This window comes from Tamandua tetradactyla, chromosome 1, assembly GCF_023851605.1.
Source record: "Tamandua tetradactyla isolate mTamTet1 chromosome 1, mTamTet1.pri, whole genome shotgun sequence".
NCBI lineage: Eukaryota > Metazoa > Chordata > Mammalia > Pilosa > Myrmecophagidae > Tamandua > Tamandua tetradactyla.
Genome location: NC_135327.1, coordinates 231,864,739 through 231,884,371, shown reverse-complemented (window position 1 = coordinate 231,884,371; position 19,633 = coordinate 231,864,739). Strand labels below are relative to the sequence as shown.

Genomic DNA, 19,633 nt, shown 5'->3' with positions numbered 1-19,633 from the left:
AAAGAATGAAGTTTGGAGACAACTGAAACATGGAATAACCTTGACAACACTATGCTGAGGGAAATAAGATACATAAGGACATGATAGTTATAAGAAATGTCTAGAAATAGCACATTTGCAGAGACAAATTACCTTAGTCGTTGCCAGGGCATGGGGGTCAGGAGGAAGGGAGCATGCCTGTTTGATGGATATGCTGATTCAAAGCTGTTGTGTACCCCAGAAAAGCCATGTTCTTTCAATCCGAATCCACGCCTGTGGGGCAGACCTATTGTTTAGGGTAGAAGCTTTGGTTAGATTGTTTTCATGCAGTTGTGACGCACCCACAGCCATTTTGGAAAAAGCTTCAGAGCCAGCACAGAGTTTGGGGTGCAGAAAGAAAATGCTCCCAGGAAAGGTGTTTGAAGCTAGAGGCCCTAGTGCCAGCAGAGCTGTGCCTTCCCAGTTGCCAGAGGTGTTTCAGATGCCATCAGCTTCTTTTGAGTCGAGGTATCTTTCTCTAAATGCCTTCGTTTGGACATTTTTAAGGCCTTAGAACTATAAATTTGTGACTTGATAAATCTCCTTTATAAAAGCCATTCCGTTTCTGGTCTATTGCATTCTGGCAGCCTTAGCAAACTAAACAGTGAATGTGGAGTGTTTTAAAGTAAACTATGAAAATACATAACAGTATGGTGTTTCGGTTTGCTAAGCTGTGGAAATGCAATATACTAAAAATGGATTGGATTTCACAAAAGGGGTTTGTTAAGTTATGAATGTCAATTCTAAGGCCATAAAAATGACCAAATTAAGACATAAATAAGAGGATACCTTTACTCAAGGAAGGCTGATTGCGTCTGGGCTCCTCTGTCACCTGGGAAGGTGCACGGGCGTCTGCCGGCCCTTCTCTCCTGGCCTCCTTCAGAATGGCTGTCTCAGCTCCTCTGAGTCCTGGCTTCTGCTGGGGCATTTTCTTTCTCTAGGCCTCTTTGCTTTCTCCAGAGTGTCTCCCTCTTACAGGACTGCGGTAAACATATTAGGGCCTGCCTTGAACAGGCAGGGTCACATTCGCACAGAAACTACGTCATCTGCAGGTCCCACCCAGCAACAGGTCAGCCCCTGCAAGGCTGGGTCAAAAGAACATGGCTTTTCTGGGACGTATAACAGTTTCAGACCAGCACACAGGGGAAAAGTGAAGTGTGATTTGAGGTGGTTTATTAGGAAAGTAGATGAGTGTTTTCCACATAGTCAAATATTGGAGAATAGGCATGCCCAACCAAATAATTTTTTCTTTTTGTATGCTGTGTGGTGGGGGTCACATTTCATTCTTTTCATGTGATCCTGTTATTGCAGCACCATTTACGACTTTTTTTTAGGAAGTGCATGGGCTGGGAATTAAACCCGGGTCTCCTGTGTGGCAGGTGAGCATTCTACCACAGAACTACACTTCCACCCTCCCCACCCCCATCAATAGTCATTAAAGGTCTTCCAAGGTGTTGTTTTGAATTTTAGCCTTATAATATCTAATCATATTTAGCGAGAATTACTCAGCCTTATTATTTTCTGTTAAAACATTAAGCTTCTCATTTGTTACTTGTTATTAATTTTATGAATCTCTTGTCTTTTTTCCTCAATAGTTTAATGCCCACTCAGTGCTGTGTACTCTGTGTACTTTGTATTTTCACCTTGCAATTAGTTCTGTTGTAATTGGTGTTTATAACTGAGCCATGGCAGTACACTGAGAGGAAGTCTGTTTGCATATAGCTATGAATATCATTGAGGGATATTTTTGGAAAATTGGTTGTAAGCAATTAGAGTTTGAACTGCTTAAGGTTTTTTTTTTTTTTTTTTTTTTTTGCATGGACAGTCACCGGGAATCGAACCCAGGTGGCCAGCACGGCAGGTGAGAACTCTGCCACTGAGCCACCGTGGCCTGCCCGAAGTGCTTAAGGTTTTTATGTTTGCATGTAGGTTTGCAAAATTTTCCTCTTTGTGCCTGTAACTGTGAGTAACTATGGAATTACTCTTACGTGACTTGTTGCCAGATTTAGAGTGACGCAAGAGAAAAACCTGATGCATTTAAGATATTTATACTTTTGTTCTCTTTTATCGTTGTACATTAGCAGATTCTTTTATCCAAACTTGAAATAAAAGGAGGAAAAAAGTAAGATAAATTTTGTGTATTCAGTAAAAGAGAATCCTAACTTCCCATTGGATAATTTAATTACCAATCCTATGTAACAAATAATGAGAGCTTACTTCACTGCAGAATATTTATCACTGTATTCTACAATTCAAATTACTTCTCCAATGCTAATGAATGGATGACAATTTAGTTTGTTTTCAGACCTATTGGGATTTTTAGGGGACCCAATAAATAGTACCCATCTTCCCAGTTCTGACTAAACTGAGAAATGAACGTGTAAGAGAAATGAGAAAAATCTACATCTTGATTCCTAACAAAGGTGGCGTTTGAGGAGGGGCTTAGTGTTCGGGACGGTGGGTGGGCTGTGGTGCGCATGCTGGGGGCACCCAGGGGAAGAAGCCCTGCTCCCGGTGGCAGTTTATTCCCCAGAGGAGGCAGGCTGGAGCCGAGCACGCATGCCGGGTTTCTTCTCTCAGGCTAGCCTTTTGGGGAAGTCCCCCCTTCCCATGGAGCGCAAGGAGAGCATTTGGGGGCTGGGGTCGGGGCCGGCAGGAGGATAAAATGAATGCTGACCACTCGCTGGGCGGAAGCATCAGGGCTGAGAGGGAAGGATGCATTATTTCTCACACTGTTCCCCACCCTCTTTGCACACGTGTATGCACAAGCACACACGTGCACGCCATGCTTTACCTTTCCCTTCCCGGATGCTGTAGGAATCCTACAGGTCTAATGGTCCTTCTGTTTTGTAAATTTGGTGATTGTTTAGAAGTTTGAAACGTGGAGCATCTCTGAATAATTTGGCAGTGTCAGGGTCCGGCAGCTTGGCCTTAGGTCACCACGCCTGATGGTGTCATGGTGGAAGTCTCACGTGGGTGGTGTCGGGGAGGGGGGAGCCCTGTGGACAGCACCTCCTGCAGTGAGACGCCTGCGTCCAGCCTGGACACCGTCACCTCCTTGCTGCCGGCCTCGGCCAAAGACTCAGTTTTCCGCCTCTGTTTCCTCTGAAAATGGAAACAATCCTGGTACCTCCTCAAAGGGAAGTTGTGAAGGTTATGAATTCATAAAAAGAAAGCGTCTAAATAGTACTGCTGCTGAAATAAACACTGCTGAAGGCTTTAGATTATATTTTTCAATCTTTATTCAGCATCTGGCCATGAACCTTAGATTAAATTATAGCTTTCTTTTTCACTTAGGATGTCTTGAATATTTTCCCTTGCCATTAAATATATTTGTAAACTTGGTTTTTAAAGGTTGGGTGATATTCCATTTTATGGTAGTGCCGTCATACTTGTTTGAACTAATCCAAATCCAAAATTTTTGGATATTTATATTGTTTATAATTTCTCACTATTTTACATAAATAGCATGATCTATTTTAGATACACATTTTTCATTATATCACTGCTTATCACCTTGTGCATCAGTTTCCTGTGGCTGCTCCCACAAAAACCACAAACTTAGTGACTTAGAACCATACAGCTTTATTATCTCATAGCTCTGGAGGTCAGAAGCCATGCATTCCTTGGCTCGTGGCTCCTTCCTCCATCTTCAGAGCCAAGTGGCTTCTCTGGCTGCTTCTACCATCACAGCTTCCCTGGCTCAGCCTTCCGCCTCCCTCTCGTGATTACTTTAGGCCCCTGTGTAATCGAGGATGATCTCCTCCATCTCCTCCGTCTCCTCCGTCTCCTCCGTCTCCTCCATCTCCTCCATCTCCTCCATCTCCATTTCCTCCGTCTCCTCCATCTCCTCCATCTCCATCTCCTCCACCTCCTCCACCTCTTCCATCATCTCTTCCATCTCCTCCATCTGTACAGTCCTGTTTCTCTGTGGCCTCCTGGACAGGTGCAGTGTTGGCCCTGGCTCCCGGGGGAGCCTCTAGGTCCTTGAGATTTCCAGGGACAGGAGGGCCTGGTTGCTGGGGCACCCCTTGTGGTTTAGGCTAAGGAGGCCCAGGGGTGGGGGCAGCCCCACAGGCAGTCTTAGGGTGGGTGCACTGGACAGCCTGCCATGAGGGGTTTGGCTGCAGCAGGGCCATCAGCCTGACCTCGCGACCTCCACGAGAAGAAGGTGCAAGTTGATTGTGGCCTCAGGAGAGCGGGTCCACCGGTCGGGTGTGCAGTGTGGGACCCCTCGGGATCTGGGGCACGGAGGCTTGGACAGCGTCCAGGATGGCTGAGACGCGTCGCTGTGCAGGGAGGGCAGGGCGGGCGTGAGAGCTCTGTGTCTGAGACCCTCCCAGGCCCCCTCCACGTGCTCATCGTTTTGATTTTTATCTTTTTGTGTCTTTAAATTAGAACTGTGAATACAGCGCTTTCCTGAGGACTGCGAGTTGTTCTCGTGAGGGGCAGTGGAGTCTCTGAGTCGGCGCGTGGCTGGTCTGGGACCCCTGCACTTGGGGCTGGTGTCTCAGTGAGGTGGTCTCGCGGGGACGGGCAGCCTGGCCCACCTGGTGGTCAGGGCCCGTGCTGCCTGGGGTCAGACGCTACCACCCCATGGTTTTACGGCCCCTCCACCCGCTGAGACGGGCGTCCCTGGGGTGACAGCTCCCCTGCTCATCCTCTCTGTCATTCAGGGTTCTCGTAAAGTCTCTGCACTTTTGATGGCTGTAATAGTGAGCTGTTTTTCAGCGGGTACTTAGGTTGGTGCCAGTCTAAGAGCTTCATAGTATTTGCACATTTAAGTTTCAGAAGCCATATGACAAAGGCACATTTTTACTCTGTAGAGAGACAAAGGCAAGGAAGCTTACAGAGGGAATGGGTGTGGGGGAGGGTGATGAGGGGAGGGAGGGGCGAAGGAGTTGGGGGAGGGAAGGAGAGAGGCAGCAAGGGAGGGGGAGGGAGGCGGGTGGAGGGAGAAAGTCAGAGAAGGGGAGGGAGAGAGGGGGACCAAGGGGGAGGGAAACAGGGGGAGGCAGATGGGCAGAGATGGGGAGGGGGAGAGGGAGGGAGAGGGGTTGGGAGAGAGGGCGAGAGTAAGTCTTTGTTCCTGAGAATGTGAGTGCCTCAGTGCACACACAGGCACACACACACTGAATAGAGCTTTGCAAGGCTGCATCCTGACAGCCTTCCTAAAAGGACGGCAGCATCACTCCTGTCTGCGGAGTGCTATGCGGCCTGGTGGGAAAGGTTTGCAGAGAGTTACCGAGTCATGGGGGGAGAGGAGAATGCTTTTGGAATCGAGCAACTGAAGTGTGTACTGCAAAACTGTGAAACTTAATTCTTCCTTTAAAAGTACCTGTAGCAGAAATTATGCTCATAGCATTTTCAGGACAGGGTTTAAGACTTTATAAGGCCAATAATGATGAAACATAACATTTTTCCACCTAAAGTATAAGTATTAAGCAAGGAGGGTCTCCAAATGGTAGGACAAATTTAGAGAGAATTTTTTTTAGTTTAATCTTACAGATCTTTGCAAGTGATAACATAAATATATATATATATATATTTTTTTTAACGTGGGCAGGCACCGGGAATCGAACCCGGGTCCTCTGGCATAGCAGGCGAGCATTCTTGCCTGCTGAGCCACCGTGGCCCACCCCATAATTATATATTTTTGCAATGTATGGTTAACAGGATACAGATTACTAAAACATGTCACTTCTTCATTGACTTTTCCACAAATATGTCAGAAATTGTCACCTTTTAAATTATGAGAAACTGTCACACACATTTTAAGCGTTTCGCAATGATGTGCCCTTCCCGACACGCTCCGCGCCTAGCGGTTTACGTGGCATAAGCTCTGGGTCTTTGCTGTCCACACCGTCACCGGCCGCGTCACCTGGGCTGCAGTGGTCACTTCTTTACACATGACAGCGTCCTTAAGAGGAAGGTCTGAGGTTTCAGGGGAAAGTGGAGAAGACAGATTCATATTCTTTTATTCTACAAGTATATAAGTAGTTAGTTTTTAGTGCTTGGTTTTGGGTCATGTGTTAATTCACTGTTGATCTTTAGAGACGCCTACAATGTGATTTAATTTTTGATTTTTCTTCTTTTGACTCTCGTGAGTTTGTGGGATAAAATAAAGCAGTAAGACATAACTGTTTCCTCTGTGGGTGACTGCATGTGTGTGTGTGGGTATGTGAGCACGTGTGAGTGTGAACGTGAGTGTGTGTGTGAGCATGTAAGCGTGTGGTCACAGCCCCATTCGCGTGTGTTGAGAATGTAAGCAAACCTTTCTTGCTTTCTTGTCTAGACTTGATGCTTTCTTATTTTCTTGTGATTGGTTTTAGGTCAAGAAAAGTATTGAATTTTTTTGTTCCCAGATAGAAATAGTTTTTGTTTGTTTGCCCTCTGTTGTTTGCCCTCTAAAAAAGTAGAGCATTGTCATTGTAAAAAAAAAAACCAAATAATCCAAAAAAATTAAAAGGAGGAAATAAGAATTATTCCCAAATTCTACCACTAAAAGATAGCCTATGATTTGCTGGGTTTTCCCTGTGTATACATGTACATTCACATATACTTTTAGAATCTTGGATCATTATTCAATAGCATATTTTATAAGTTGCTTTTTGTACTCATAATATGGATCTCACTTCATGTCATGAAATATAGGTTATTATCACTATCACATGTCTATTCTCATGCATGTATGTAGTCTTACATTTATATTTTTACACATTTCTTCAAATGGTTCCTTAGTGTGAATTTCTAGAAATGGAGTAGCCCAACTGAATATCAGAAGTCTCTTTTGGCTATTATACGACAGCCAACATGAAGAAGGACAAATTTTCTCAAACACTTGTTGGCAGTAGAGAAGGGGCAGCTTATTAAACGCTTGCCCGTCTGATAGCTAAAGTTAATTAAGGGGTTTTCTGTTGTTATTGGTAACTTCACAGCACCCTGTGTGCATCCTTTTCTATGATGATTGATCATTTAAAATTCTTTCTATTGTAATGCCTATCGTTGAAATTTCTGTTTTAGCTGTTTATTTTCAGAACTTGAATTCTGTGAAGTTGAGTCTGCACAACTGGAAACAGTATGTGCTCCCAAAAGACATTGGAGATGCAGTTTACAAGCAGCCCTCACCTCGTTGGTGTTTTAGTGTCCACATATAGGAATCGGTGGTTGGGTGCCCCTGGGGAGGTCCTAGCTCTCCACGTTGGGGCCTCCTGCCCTCTTCCTTCGATGAGGCACTTGCGTGGCGTTGGACTGAGAGCAGGGCTTCTGTGTCAGATGCGCGGTAGTCCTCGGGGCTCAGGACTGTGCGCTTCGCGGGCCTGTTGGGTTCGGTGGCTCCACCACCGTGCTGGGTTTAGGACGCAGCTCCTCATGGGGACACCTGTTAAGTGCTGTGCTCATGCTAATGCCTCATGGAACTATCATTTGCCGGGGATAGAAAACTCAACCCAAATTGGGTTCCACAGAAGTTGTAAATGTGGACTCGTTTAATGGCCAGGTCCACGTGTGGGTCCGATTTCAAGAAAAAGCGTGAAGAGGAAGCTCAAGCCATGTCTCCAAGAAGCAGTCTTTTTCTCTGTGTCTGCTTTGTCTCTTCTGAGTGGACTTTTAGGTGCCCTCTCCTCTGTCTTCTGAACTTCGTCCTACAGGGTTAAACTCAGCAAGGCGGAGGTAGCGACCCCTGCTTCCTGGGGGAGGCCAGTCCCCTCTTGCTCACCTGGTGACTTTTCTGGAGTTGGGAGTCTGTCGTTAGGCCACCCGAAGGCCTTTCACATGCTCTTCTGGGAACTGGGAGTGAGGCGAGAACCCCAAAGGGCAACCCGGCCCCTGGCCAGGGGAGGGGCTGGGAGCAGGTGCAACGCAGACACACGCACGCCATGGCTTGTCTTCCCAGGTGGGCACTCCAGGTGCTCACAGTGTCGGGGCAGCCCTGTAGGGTGGCAGCTTCTGCAGGGCAGCCTGGGAGCAACACTGCAGTTGTTTTCCAGGTAAAATTAGATCTAAATGTCAAACACTCTATCTGAAATGAACCCAGAGACACATTCATAGACACACGGCAGAGGCTCATGCAACACCTTGCAGGCCAGTTCTGTTCTCAGGAAGGACAGGGAAGAGTGCGAGCCTCGGGAGGAGCACACTGCAGAAATCACAGCTCATGCATGCTCATGGTCTGGTTGTTGGCACACACTCGTCTAGGCCATCACCCCCAGGAAGGGTGGGGGGGGCCCGGGGGCCCAGGATGCTCTGACAGGGGTGGGACAAAAGGGCCATGTGGCCACAGGGCTGGGTGGATGCTCTGACGGGGACCCCAGAGGGACATGGGGGCCTGGGGACTGGGTGGATGCTCTGATAGGGCTCCCCGAGGGTCATGGAGGCCTCAGGGCTGGGTGGGTGTTCTGGTAGGGCTCCCTGAGGGACATGGGCACCCACCTGCCCAGCCTCTGTTGTAGACTGGTTGGCCTAGAGAAGCCCCTGGAGGAGGGGGTGCCTGTCCGAGCTGGTCCTGAGGGACCCAGAGGCATGGCTGGGACGGCGGGAGAGTACCCAGATCTTCCACGTGTGCAGAGGGCTGGAAGTTGTGAGGCCGCTGTGCTTGGGGCTCTCTAAGCAGTTTGGTGCCTGAGGGAGAAGTGTGCATGTGCGTGTGTGGCAGATGTGAGTTGGCAGGAAATTCCAGTGGGGTGGTGACAACTCTGAGCAAGACTAGACAGTTCCAGGTCCAGGCCACCCTTGGCAGTTTGCATGATCAGTGGACAGTGGTCACCATGGAAAGCTTTCAGTGGTGGCATGATTGGGCTAGCACCTAGAAAGGCCCAGGGGACCCATGCGTGTGTTCAGAAGAAAGAGCATGTGATGCTATCGTTTATTATTAAAAATAATTTATTTTTTATTGTAAAATATTCATAACATAAAATCATTTTAACCATTTTAAGTGGACAGTTCTTTGACGTTGAGTACAGTGTTAGCACTATAACCTTCCCCTCTGTTTTCAGACTACGTTTATCATCCCAAACCAAGACTCATATGCATTTGGCAGTAAGTTGCTGTTGCCCCTGCCCGTGGTCATTGGTAGCCACTATTCTGCTTTCTGTCTCTTTGAATTTGCTGATTCTAAGTATTTCATACAAGAGAAATCATACAATATTAGTTGTTATTTCATTCAATATGATGTCTTTAAGATTCATCCATATTGTAGCATATGACAGCACTTCACTTTTTTTATAACTGAATAATGTTCCATTGTATACCATGTTTTATTTATCCATTCATCCATGAATCCTTATGTGGTAACTGCGCTGGTTTAAAGGATTATGTACCCTAGAAAATCCTTGTTTTAATCCTGATCCAACTTGTAGAGGCAGGTGTTGCTTTTAGTTCCTATTCAGCACTGTAGGTTGGAAACTTGATTAGCTGATCTCCACGGAGAAGCGAATACCCAAATGGATATTAACCTTTGATTAGAAGGAGATGTGACTCCACGCATTCCAGATGGGTATTGATTAGTTTACTGGAATCTTTTAAAAGAGGAAACAATTTAAAGAAAGCTGAGAACCAGGAGAGCCCATGTAGCCAGGGACTTTGGAGATGAAAAAAAGAAAACATCCCTGGGGGAACTTCATGAAACAAGAAGCCAGGAAGGAAAGCTAGCAGATGTCACCATGTGCCCTTCCAGCTGAGAGAAAAGTCATTGGCCTTCTTGAACCAAGGTATCTTTCTCAGGATGCCATAGATTGGACATTTCTATAGACTTGTTTTAATTTGGGCTTTTTTATAGACTTGCCTAATGGGGATATTTTCATGGCCTTAGAACTGTAAACTTACAACTTAATAAATTCCCCATTTTAAAAGCAATTCTGTTTCTGGTATATTGCATTCTGGCAGCTTTCAAACAAGTACAGTAACAAATTAGAAAACTTAGATGAAATGGGTTTCATCTAATCTAATGCAAGAAGAAATAGAAAATCTCAACAGACTTTTAAGAAGTAGAGATTTAATCAGTGTGATGTTAGGTTCTGGTGTCAACTTGGCTACATGATTATGCCCAGTTGTCTAGTCAGGAAAGCACTGGCCTGACCATTGCTGCAAGGATATTTTGTGGCTGGTTGATTAAATCACCAGTCAGTTGACTGCATCTGTAGCTGATTACGTCTGAGATCAGGTGTGTCTCCCAGGAGGTGATAATTTAATTAGTTGACGGTTGTTAAGGAAGAAGAGAGACTCTTTCACTACCTTTTCAGCTAGTGAGCCTCTCCTGTGGAGTTCATCCAGACCCTTCATAGGAGCTGCCAGCCTCACAGCCTGCCCTGAGGATTTTGGACTCTTCTGTTCCCACGGTTGTGTGAGACACCTTCATAAATCTCAAATTTACAGATCTATCCTATTGTTCTGTTTCTCTCGAGAACCCTAACACAATCAGTAGTAAAAAATCTCCCAATAGAGAAAAGCTCAGTAGCAGATGTTTTCACTGCTGAGTTCTGCCAAACATAAAAAAAGATATAGTAGTTGGGGGTGGGGTGCAAAGGTATTCAGTGGTAGAATTCTCAACTGTCATGTGGGAGACCAGGTTCGATTCCCAACTCACACACTTCCCCCCAAAATAAACAAACAAAAAACCAAAGAAACAAAAGTTTAACAAAGGGTGCTGTAATAACAGGGTACTCACATGGAAAAAGAATGAAATATGACCCCTGTCATATGGGATACAAAGGAAAAAGACATAATACCAATTCTTCTTCAACTTTCCCCAAAAAATAGAAGAGGAAGGATTATCTCATAATTCATTCTATGAGGCCAGCATTACCCTGATACTAAAGCTAGATAAAGACAGGCATGAAAAGAAAATTTCAAATCAATATCCCACATGAATATAAAGTTAAATATATGTCTAGAAATTGGATTGCTGGATCATATGATAATTCTGTATTTAACTTTCTGAGGAATGCTAAACTCTTCCCCAGTGGCTGTATCATTTTAAGTTATCGGCAACAATGAGTAAGTATTCCTATTTATCTGCATCCTCTCCAACACTTGTAATTCTTTGTTTCCTTAATAGTAGCCGTTCTAGTGGGTATGGAATGATATCTCATTGTGGTTTTTGATTAGCACTTCCCTAAACACTAATGATGTTGAGTATCTTTTCTTGTGCTTTTTGGCCAGTTTATATCTTCTTTGGAGAACTGTCTATTCAAGTCTTTGGTCCATTTTTTAATTGGGTTGTTTATTGTTTTGTTGTTGAGTGTGTTCTTTATATATTCTGAATATTAAATCCTTATCATATATATGGTTTTCAAATATTTTCTTCCATTGAGTAGCTTTTCTTTTCACTTTTGTGATAAAGGCCTTTTGTGCTGGTTTTGAAAGGATGTATGTCCCGTGGAAAAATCATGCTTTAATGCTAATCCCATTTTGTAAAGGCAGACATTTCTTCTACTCCCTATTCAGCACTGCATGTTTGAAACTGTAATTAGATCATCTCCCTGGAGATGTGATTTAATCGAGAGTGGTTGTTAAACTGGATTAGGTGGAGGCATGTCTCCACCCATTCGGATGGGTCTTGATTAGTTTACTGGAATCCTGTAAAAGAAGAAACATTTTGGAGAATGAGAGATTCAGAGAGAGCAGAGAATGCTGCAGCACCATGAAGCAGAGTCCACCAGCCAGCGACCTTTGGAGATGAAGAAGGAAAACAGTTCCCGGGGAGCTTCATGAAACTGGAAGCCAGGAAAGAAAGCTAGCAGATGACACCATGTTCGCCATGTGCCCTTCTAGCTGAAGGAGAAGCCCTGACTATGTTTGCCACGTGCCTTTCCACTTGGGAGAGAAACCCTGACCGTGTTTGCCATGTGCCTTCTCACTTGAGAAACAAACCTTGAACTTCATCCGCCTTCTTGAACCAGGGTATCTTTCCCTGGATGCCTTAGAGTGGACATTTCTATAGACTTGTTTTAATTGGAACATTTTCTCAGCCTTAGAACTGTAAACTAGCAACTTACTAAATTTCTGTTTTAAAAATCATTCCATTTCTGGTATATTGCATTCTGGCTGCTAGCAAACTAGAAACCGTTGAAGCATAAATTTTTTAAATTTTTAATAGGCCCTATTTACCTATTCTTTTTTCTTTTCTTACTTGTGCTTTGGGTGTAAAGTCTCAGAAACATTGCCTAACACAAGATCCTGAAGATATTTCACTACATTTTCTTCTAAGAGTTTTATACTCCTAATTCTTATATCTAGGTTTTTAATCCATTTTGAATTTTTGTAGGTAGTATGCGATAGGGGTCTTCATTGTTTTGCAGATAGATGTCCAGTTCTCTCAGCACCATTTGTTGAAGAGACTGTTCTTTCCCAGTTGAGTGGACTTGGCAGCCTTGTGAAGTCAGTTGGCCATGGTTGTAAGGGTCTATTTCTGAACATATAGTTTGATTCTGTTGCTTTATATGTCAGTCCTTGTGCCATTACCATGCTGTTTTGACCACTGGATCTTTGTGATTAGCTTTAAAGTCAGGAAGTGTGAGTTCTCCAACTTCGTTCTTCTTTTTCAGTATGTTTTTGGCTATTGGGGGCTCCTTACCCTTCCAAATAAATTTGATAATTGGCATTCCATTTCTGCAAAGTAGGCTGTTAAAATTTTGATGGGGATTATGTTGAATCAGTAAATCATTTTGGGTAGAACTGACATCTTAGCAGTCTTCTAATCCATGAAGACGAAATGTCCTTCCATTATTTAGATCCTCTTTGATTTGTTTTAGGGCAGTTTTGTAGTTTTCCATGTGTAATTTCCATGTATAAGTCCTTTACATCCTTGGTTTAGTTTATTTCTAGATACGTTCTGTGTGTTATGATTCCTCATAAGTTGGGTGAGGGAGTAGGATGATCAAAGGTTTTGTAACAGAGTTTACATTCATAGGGTTTCTCTCCAGAGTGTGTTACCATGTGTCTTTGAACGATTGAGGGATAAATGAAGGGCTTTCCACACTCATTATATGTCTCTGACCTCCCTCCTGTGTGAGTTCTCGTGTGTCTGGTAAGACCTGAGAACCCCCTGAAGGCTTCCCCCTTTTCCTTGCATTCGTTGGTTTCTCTGCATTTTGAGTCTTCATATGTTGAATGAAGGGATAGGAATGAGGAAAGGTTTTCCCACAGAATTTAAATTCACAGGGTCTCTCCCCACTGTAAGTTCTCTTATGTTTCTAGGTGTGAGGGACAACTGCAGGCACGCTCACATTCATCACGTTGATAGTGTTTCTGTCCAGTGTGAGAGCTGATGTACCTCATAACGGATAAATAATGCATGCAATCTTTATTGCACTCAGTGTGTTCATACGATTTTACTACCAGTAGTTTGTTTTCTTATTACAGCTTAAGAATTGGGATCTGACTGAAAGTGTTTCTACATTGGTCATCTTTGTAATTTTCACAGTCTCCACTGTGTGATTCTCCAATGTCTTTTCTCATCTTTGTGTTGGTTTTCAGTCATATGGTTTTCCTGTTTTTTTTCTAAGGAGTACATCCAGGAATCATTTCTTGTGAACTTTGCCATTTTCTGTTCCTTGGATATTTTCCCCTGGTACATATCTTGCTGAGAAACTGACCTATTGGCTTTAAATTGAGTCTTATCACCTTGTGGAGAACAAGCTGGTCCCTGTAAGGACTTAGCACTTTGGCCTTGACTCTGCATGACTGGAGCTAACCGTGCAGCTCTGAAGGTCCCTCAGGTATATTGTTCTAGGGAGCAGACAAAGAAGCTGGGAGCTGTGTGTGAGGAGTTTATAGCCATTGTCATATGAGAAGGTGGTTGCAGCTCCACCCTGGTCTTCACAGAACTGTTACGCAGGGCTTGCAACTTCATTATAACTGGAAGTGGGATCTGCAAAATTTCCATCTCCAGACCTTGTGGTGTCTCCAGGATGTTCTAAAGGTAGCCTCTGTGGCCCACACAATCTCACTCTTTTTTTGAAGTACAGTTTTGCCAGATAAAGAATTTTGGCTGGCAGATTTTCTCTTTCAGTACCTTAAATATATCATACTACTGCCCTCTTGCCTCCTTGATTTCTGATGAGAATTGGTACTTAGTCTTATCGAGGATTCCTTGTATTGATGAATCACTTTTCTCTTGAGGTTTTCACAATTCTGTCATTATCTATGGCATTTGACTTTCTGATTATCCTGTGTCCTGGAGTTTGTCTATTAGGATTTATTCTGTTTGGAATATCTTGTGCTTCTTAGTCATGTATATTTATGTCTTTCATAAGAGTTGGGAAATATTTAGCCATTATTTTCTTTAATATTCTTTCTGCCCCTTTTCTCTCCTCTTTCTGGGAGACCCATGATGCATGTTTTGCTCTTTGTGCCGTCACTCAAATCCCTGTGGCACTGCTCAGATTTTTCTCTTCTTTATCTCTTCTTCTGTGTGATTTTGATTGTCCTGTCTTCTAGTTCACTGATTCTTTCTTGTGCCTGTTCTAATGTGCTGTTGTTATGCCTCTGGTATATTTTTAATCTCTACTATTGGGTCTTTCATGTCCATAATTTGTTTCTTTTTAAAGTTTTAATTTCTTCATGTTCACATATTGTCTTCATAATATCCTTTAGCTCTATATCCATATTTTGCTTCCTCTCCCTGAATTGATATGAGATATGTTTGAACTTCTTTGATTGAGTTGTTCCATATTCTGTGTCTCTTCTGAAGTTTTAATTTGTTCTCTTAACTGAGCCATACCTACCTGTTTCTTAGTATGGCTTGTAATTTTTTGCTGATATCTGGGCATCTGATTATTTTGATGTGTTAACTCTGAAGGTCAGTTTCTCTCTCTTGTCTAGGGTTTTGTGGTTGACTGGCTTTGTGTTGAGGCTCTTTTTTGATTCTTGGTTCAACTTATTCTGTACTTTTAGAGTAGCCCGTGCTTAACTGATCAGATGAAGCTTTTCTTTATCTGAGTCTTTCCCTGGATATGTGTTATAATTTTTAAGATTGTACTTTTTGTGCAATTGTTTCACCTTCAGAAGAAAGCTTCCTCTCCTGTGTTGCTTTTTTGGGAATCTTGGTCTGTTCAGTTTGTTTTGTGTAGAATTTTCTCCCCAGCACTTATGATTTGTTTAAATTATCTCCCTTGCTCAGTAACCCCTTTCTTAACAGTTTTCAGTTCTGGGACCTATCCTTGCATCCTTGTCTTGCAGCAGTTCAGTCACCCACCTCCCCCTCCTTTTTTTTTTTTTTTTTTTTCTTCTGAGGCTTTTCTGCCTCCAGTTTCTTCCCAATTAGGGTTTCCTACCTATGAGACTGGATGGGGTCAATACAGTTCAGACAGTCCAGAAAGGTCTCTTTTCTGTCTAGGAAGCCCAGCAAACAGAGACTGGATTGAGTGTACATACTTGCCAGCAGTTCTGCTGTGGGTTTCTCCCCTCCCCATGGGGCACTCCTCAGTAACTTGAATTCCACCCTGGGTCTCTGTGGATTTGCGTCCCGTGCCTGGATGTGCCTGGGACTGTAACTCCTTGCTGTGAGTGGCTCTAGAGTCTGTACCCATAGCAGGAGGGACTGGGCTGTGTGGCCTCTAGGGGCATGTGCCCAAGTGAGGGGGAGGGGCTGGACTGGTGGGCCTGGGACAGAACTCTCCTACTTGACTTTGGAGATATTTATTTTTCTTCAGTTCAGTCTTTCTCCAGCCTCTCTTGTCCTCCAGAGGTCTAAACACATGGAATTTAACCTTTTATTTATTTATTTCGAGGAAAGTTTTTTCCAGGGTATATCTTACGTCGCCATGTTGATGAAGTCACTCAAGGACTTTTCATTTTAAGATAGCCTATTTGTCATTACAGAAAGCTGTGTACCTGCACAAGTGGTGGCCGCCATCGATGTAAATACTGTCGCTAATGAAGTGTACAAGTATAACTTTCCTCACACACCACTACTGGCCAAGACAATCGAAGTGAGTGATGAGCCTTGTTTCAGTAAGTGTACAGTAGAGGAAGTGTGATTGAGAAACATGGGAAAATACTGGGTTCTGGAGTCTTAATTATAGGATAAGATCACATAAAAATAAAAAATTTTAGGAAAGGAGAGTTAATGCTTTATAGTCTCTCATGCGACGGTTTGGAGTATCCAGTTGTTGGGTCAAGCATGCCCTGGCTGGGTTGTTACCATGAGGGCATTTTCTGGGTTTAAGTCATCAGTCAGTTGATTGCATCTGAGGGTGATTACATGTCTAATCAACAAGAGAGATTGCCTTCATCAATAGCAGTGAGGGAAGGCTCATGCACTCAATCGAAGGCCTTATTTTTGTGGCTGAATACCTAGAAGTAAAATTGCTGGATCATATGGTAAGTTTCTTTAACTTGCTGAGAAAATGCAAACTGTTTTCCAGAGGGTTTGTACCACATTATAGCTTTACTAGCAGTGTTTAAGTGCTTCAGTTGATCCAGTTTTTCACCAACACTTGCTATTGTTGGTGTTTTTAATTTTAGCCATTCTCTTAAGTATGTGGTCATATTTATTTGTGATTTTGTTTTGTTCCTGATGAGTAATTATATTGAGTTTCTTCATGTGTTTATTGGCCATTTGTATGTCTTCATTTGTTAAGAAATTCTTTCCCCACTTTTTATTTTGGGTGGTTGTATTATTTAGTTGTAAAATTGTTTATCAAATCAATTGTCAGATATGTTTTATAAATAACTTCTGCAAGTCTGTAGGTTGCCTTTTCATTTTTTAACCTGTCAAAATACAGAGGTTATCTTTCATTGAATTCATTCCTGTTTATGTATTGTCTTTTGTCCTCTGTCTACATTTAAAATATTCTCTTTGTCACTTGTTTTCAGAAATGTTATGATGATGTGCATTTATACTGCTTTGACATTGTTTTACTTTCTTCATTTATAATTTTCATCAAATTTGGCAAAGCTTTGGCCATTATTTCCTCAAATGTTTCCTCTGTCCCTAGCTTCACTTCACCTCCCATTATACATATATTATATCTTTGGTCCTGGGCACTGGGAGTGCCCAGTTTTGGTCCATCTCTGTCTGTGTGCTTCAGTCTGGATAGTGCCCATTTCTGTCTTTCAGATTCCTGGATCTTTTTTTAATTTTTTTTATTTTTAGCAAGGGTGTATTTTTTTTCTTTTCATCTTGGATATTGTCATTTCAATTCCAGAAGTTTCAATGAACTCTTTTTTATGTCTTTGGTTTCTTTCATCCTTTTGTTTTTGTTTGCCTTTAAATTTTTGAACAAATTTATGGTATTTATGATAACTGTTTTTAAATGATTGTCTGCTAATTCCTGCACTCTTTCATTACTGGGTGTCCTTCTATTGATTGACCGTCTCCTTTTTTTATGGTTCACATTATCCTGCTTCTTAACATGACTAATAATTTCTATTAGGAGCCTGACATTGTAGATTTTACATTTTCAAGTCCTGCAATACTTTAAAGAATGTTTGAGTCTGTTCTCATAAGCAATTAATTGCTTATTAGGTTGATTCTTTTAAGGCTTGTTTTTACATTTTTAGAGTGGGTCTTGAGTAGCGTTTACTCTCAGGATCATCTGCTAATCCCTTTCTGAGCTCTCTGTTGAGTGTGTCACATATTCAACCAGGTGTCTCTATTTTAGGTGGTGGTAACTCATGTGATTCTTAGCCCTCTGTGAGTTTGGGGAATGTTTTGGCTTACAACTTCCCAATAATTGCTCTTGCCCTAGCAGTTGTTCTTTGCCCTACCTCATAAGGTTTTACTCAGTGCATGCACACATTAATATTCAGCAAAAGACTCAAAAGGACTCCTATGCATCTTTTTGTATCTTGACTCTGTATAGATTCCTTTAGTCTGATGCCCTGTCCTGTAATTCCAAATCACTTTGACCTCCCTGAGCTCCAGTCTCTCTCTGACTCACGTAGATTACCCGATCCTCTGTGGTCTGGAAGTTGTTTCCAAGCAGAAATCTGGAGCAGTCTTGAGATTCAGCTTGTTTTTTTCCTTTCTCAGAGTTACTGGTCCAGTATCTGCAGTAGTTGTTACTTACATTTATTCCGGTTTTCTGTTTTTTACAGTGGGAAGGTAAGTGCCTTAGAATTTACTGCCTCGTGGACAGAAGCAAAAGTATCACAAATTTGTGAGAGTTTTTTGTATTTTTAAAAATTTAGATATGACTCATGTACCATAAATGACTGTTTTAAAGTATGCAATTCAGCAGTTTTTTGCTTATTTACAAGGTTGTGTAACCATCACCACTTTCTAATTCCAGAAAGAATATTTCCATTATCCAAAAAAGTAACCCTGAGCCCGTTGAGCAGTCACTCCCCATTTCTCCTTCCCCCCTCCCTCCTGTGAAGTGCTACCCTGCTTTCTGCACTGCACCCTGATGTTTCCTCTGTAATCCCCTCGGCCCTGTTCTTCGCCTTCACCCCCGATGCGGAAGCAGGGCGTCGTGTCTGGCGCTTGTGCCGGGCCCCAAGCCGAGGGCCGTAGCTGCGGGAGGTGCCCACAGGCTGCAGGAGCTGGGCGAGCCGTGTCCTCTCTCAGGGCTCCCGTCTGCCGCCCCACTGCTTGCCTCTTGTTTGGAAAATGCAATTTAACCAAAGTTGTCTTGAAAAGTATTAAGTAATCCTTAAACTGCTGTGCGTTTCGTTGTGTTTAGTGAGTTATAACTACTTGGCATTTTCCTTTCTTCCCCAGCCCACCCATATTTCCACATTCTTCCGTTCTCTAGGGCATTCCCGTAGAAGAGTTCGACAGGTGGTCCTTCAATACGATCCTGATGAGCCCCCCATGCCAGCCGTTCACGAGGTAACCCAGCGCGGGTACTCCTCCGGTGGGAAGGAGCGCTCTGAGGGCCCGTTAAATCCACCCATGCTGTGGTCCAAGCGTGCGCACTGCAGGAGGTGTCAGCTGCGCCCTGCGCGTTCTCCTGCTTGTACCTATAATTCAGCTGTAGCTGTGAAGGAGATGGCAAATGCTGCCAAACCAACAAAGTGATTTGGTCAATGGTTGACATCCAGAGACTAAAAGGAACCTCTTTTAACCCTACCCAAGATACATTTATTTCTGGCCCAAGCTGCCTTAAATTATTCAGGCTAATGAGCACTCAGGAATATCTTTCTAACACTGTTTAATTGAAGTGGCTTTCCATAATAAATCTATTCAAGTTCTAAATTGCTTTATTGTAAAATTTAAAGCTAGCCAAATATACATGTGTGAATTTTATATTTCTTAAAATTGGTATGTGCATTTAATAATTCTGACTTTGTATAACTATGCTGCAATTTCTTTTAAAACCTGTATTATTTGGGTATGTGTTCCCGCATGTGTGTACTGTGTGTGTCTTGTGCGTGTGTGTGTGTTCATGTCCTTACTAGACGAAGTGATCCAAGACGGTGATTGCATTTATTCTTTGTTGACGTTTTGTTTCTCTTTGCTTCATGTATGTCATTTGGCATATTTTTTTGGTAAAAATAAATTTTAAGTGACTCGTTAGATGTGCAAGGATTTTTCCTTTTAGTCAGATAAATATATGCATATTTTATCTATGGGAACAAAGATGATCATATTATTCATGAGGCCAGATTATTTTAATAATCTTGCTTTTGATTGTGTTAAAGTCATCTGTTGTCTCTATATGCGATTCTA

The 19,633-nt window shown here is 42.9% G+C and overlaps 1 protein-coding gene across 11 annotated transcripts in view; it reads left to right on the top strand.

The window, feature by feature from the left end:
• The window catches only part of TRDMT1 (tRNA aspartic acid methyltransferase 1), a 68,413-nt gene that overhangs the window by 9,812 nt on the left and 38,968 nt on the right, over positions 1 to 19,633 (top strand). For 7 of the 11 annotated variants that reach the window (XM_077154561.1, XM_077154570.1, XM_077154578.1 and 4 more), the window contains exons 2-3: positions 15,838 to 15,947; positions 18,717 to 18,793. In XM_077154561.1, the coding sequence (XP_077010676.1) occupies positions 15,838 to 15,947; positions 18,717 to 18,793 (187 nt within the window). Of the gene's footprint in view, positions 1 to 1,843; positions 1,880 to 5,058; positions 5,951 to 15,837; positions 15,970 to 16,870; positions 18,120 to 18,716; positions 18,794 to 19,633 lie in introns of those variants that run through there. The other 4 variants (XM_077154541.1, XM_077154596.1, XM_077154586.1 and 1 more) reach the window with 4 other exon arrangements.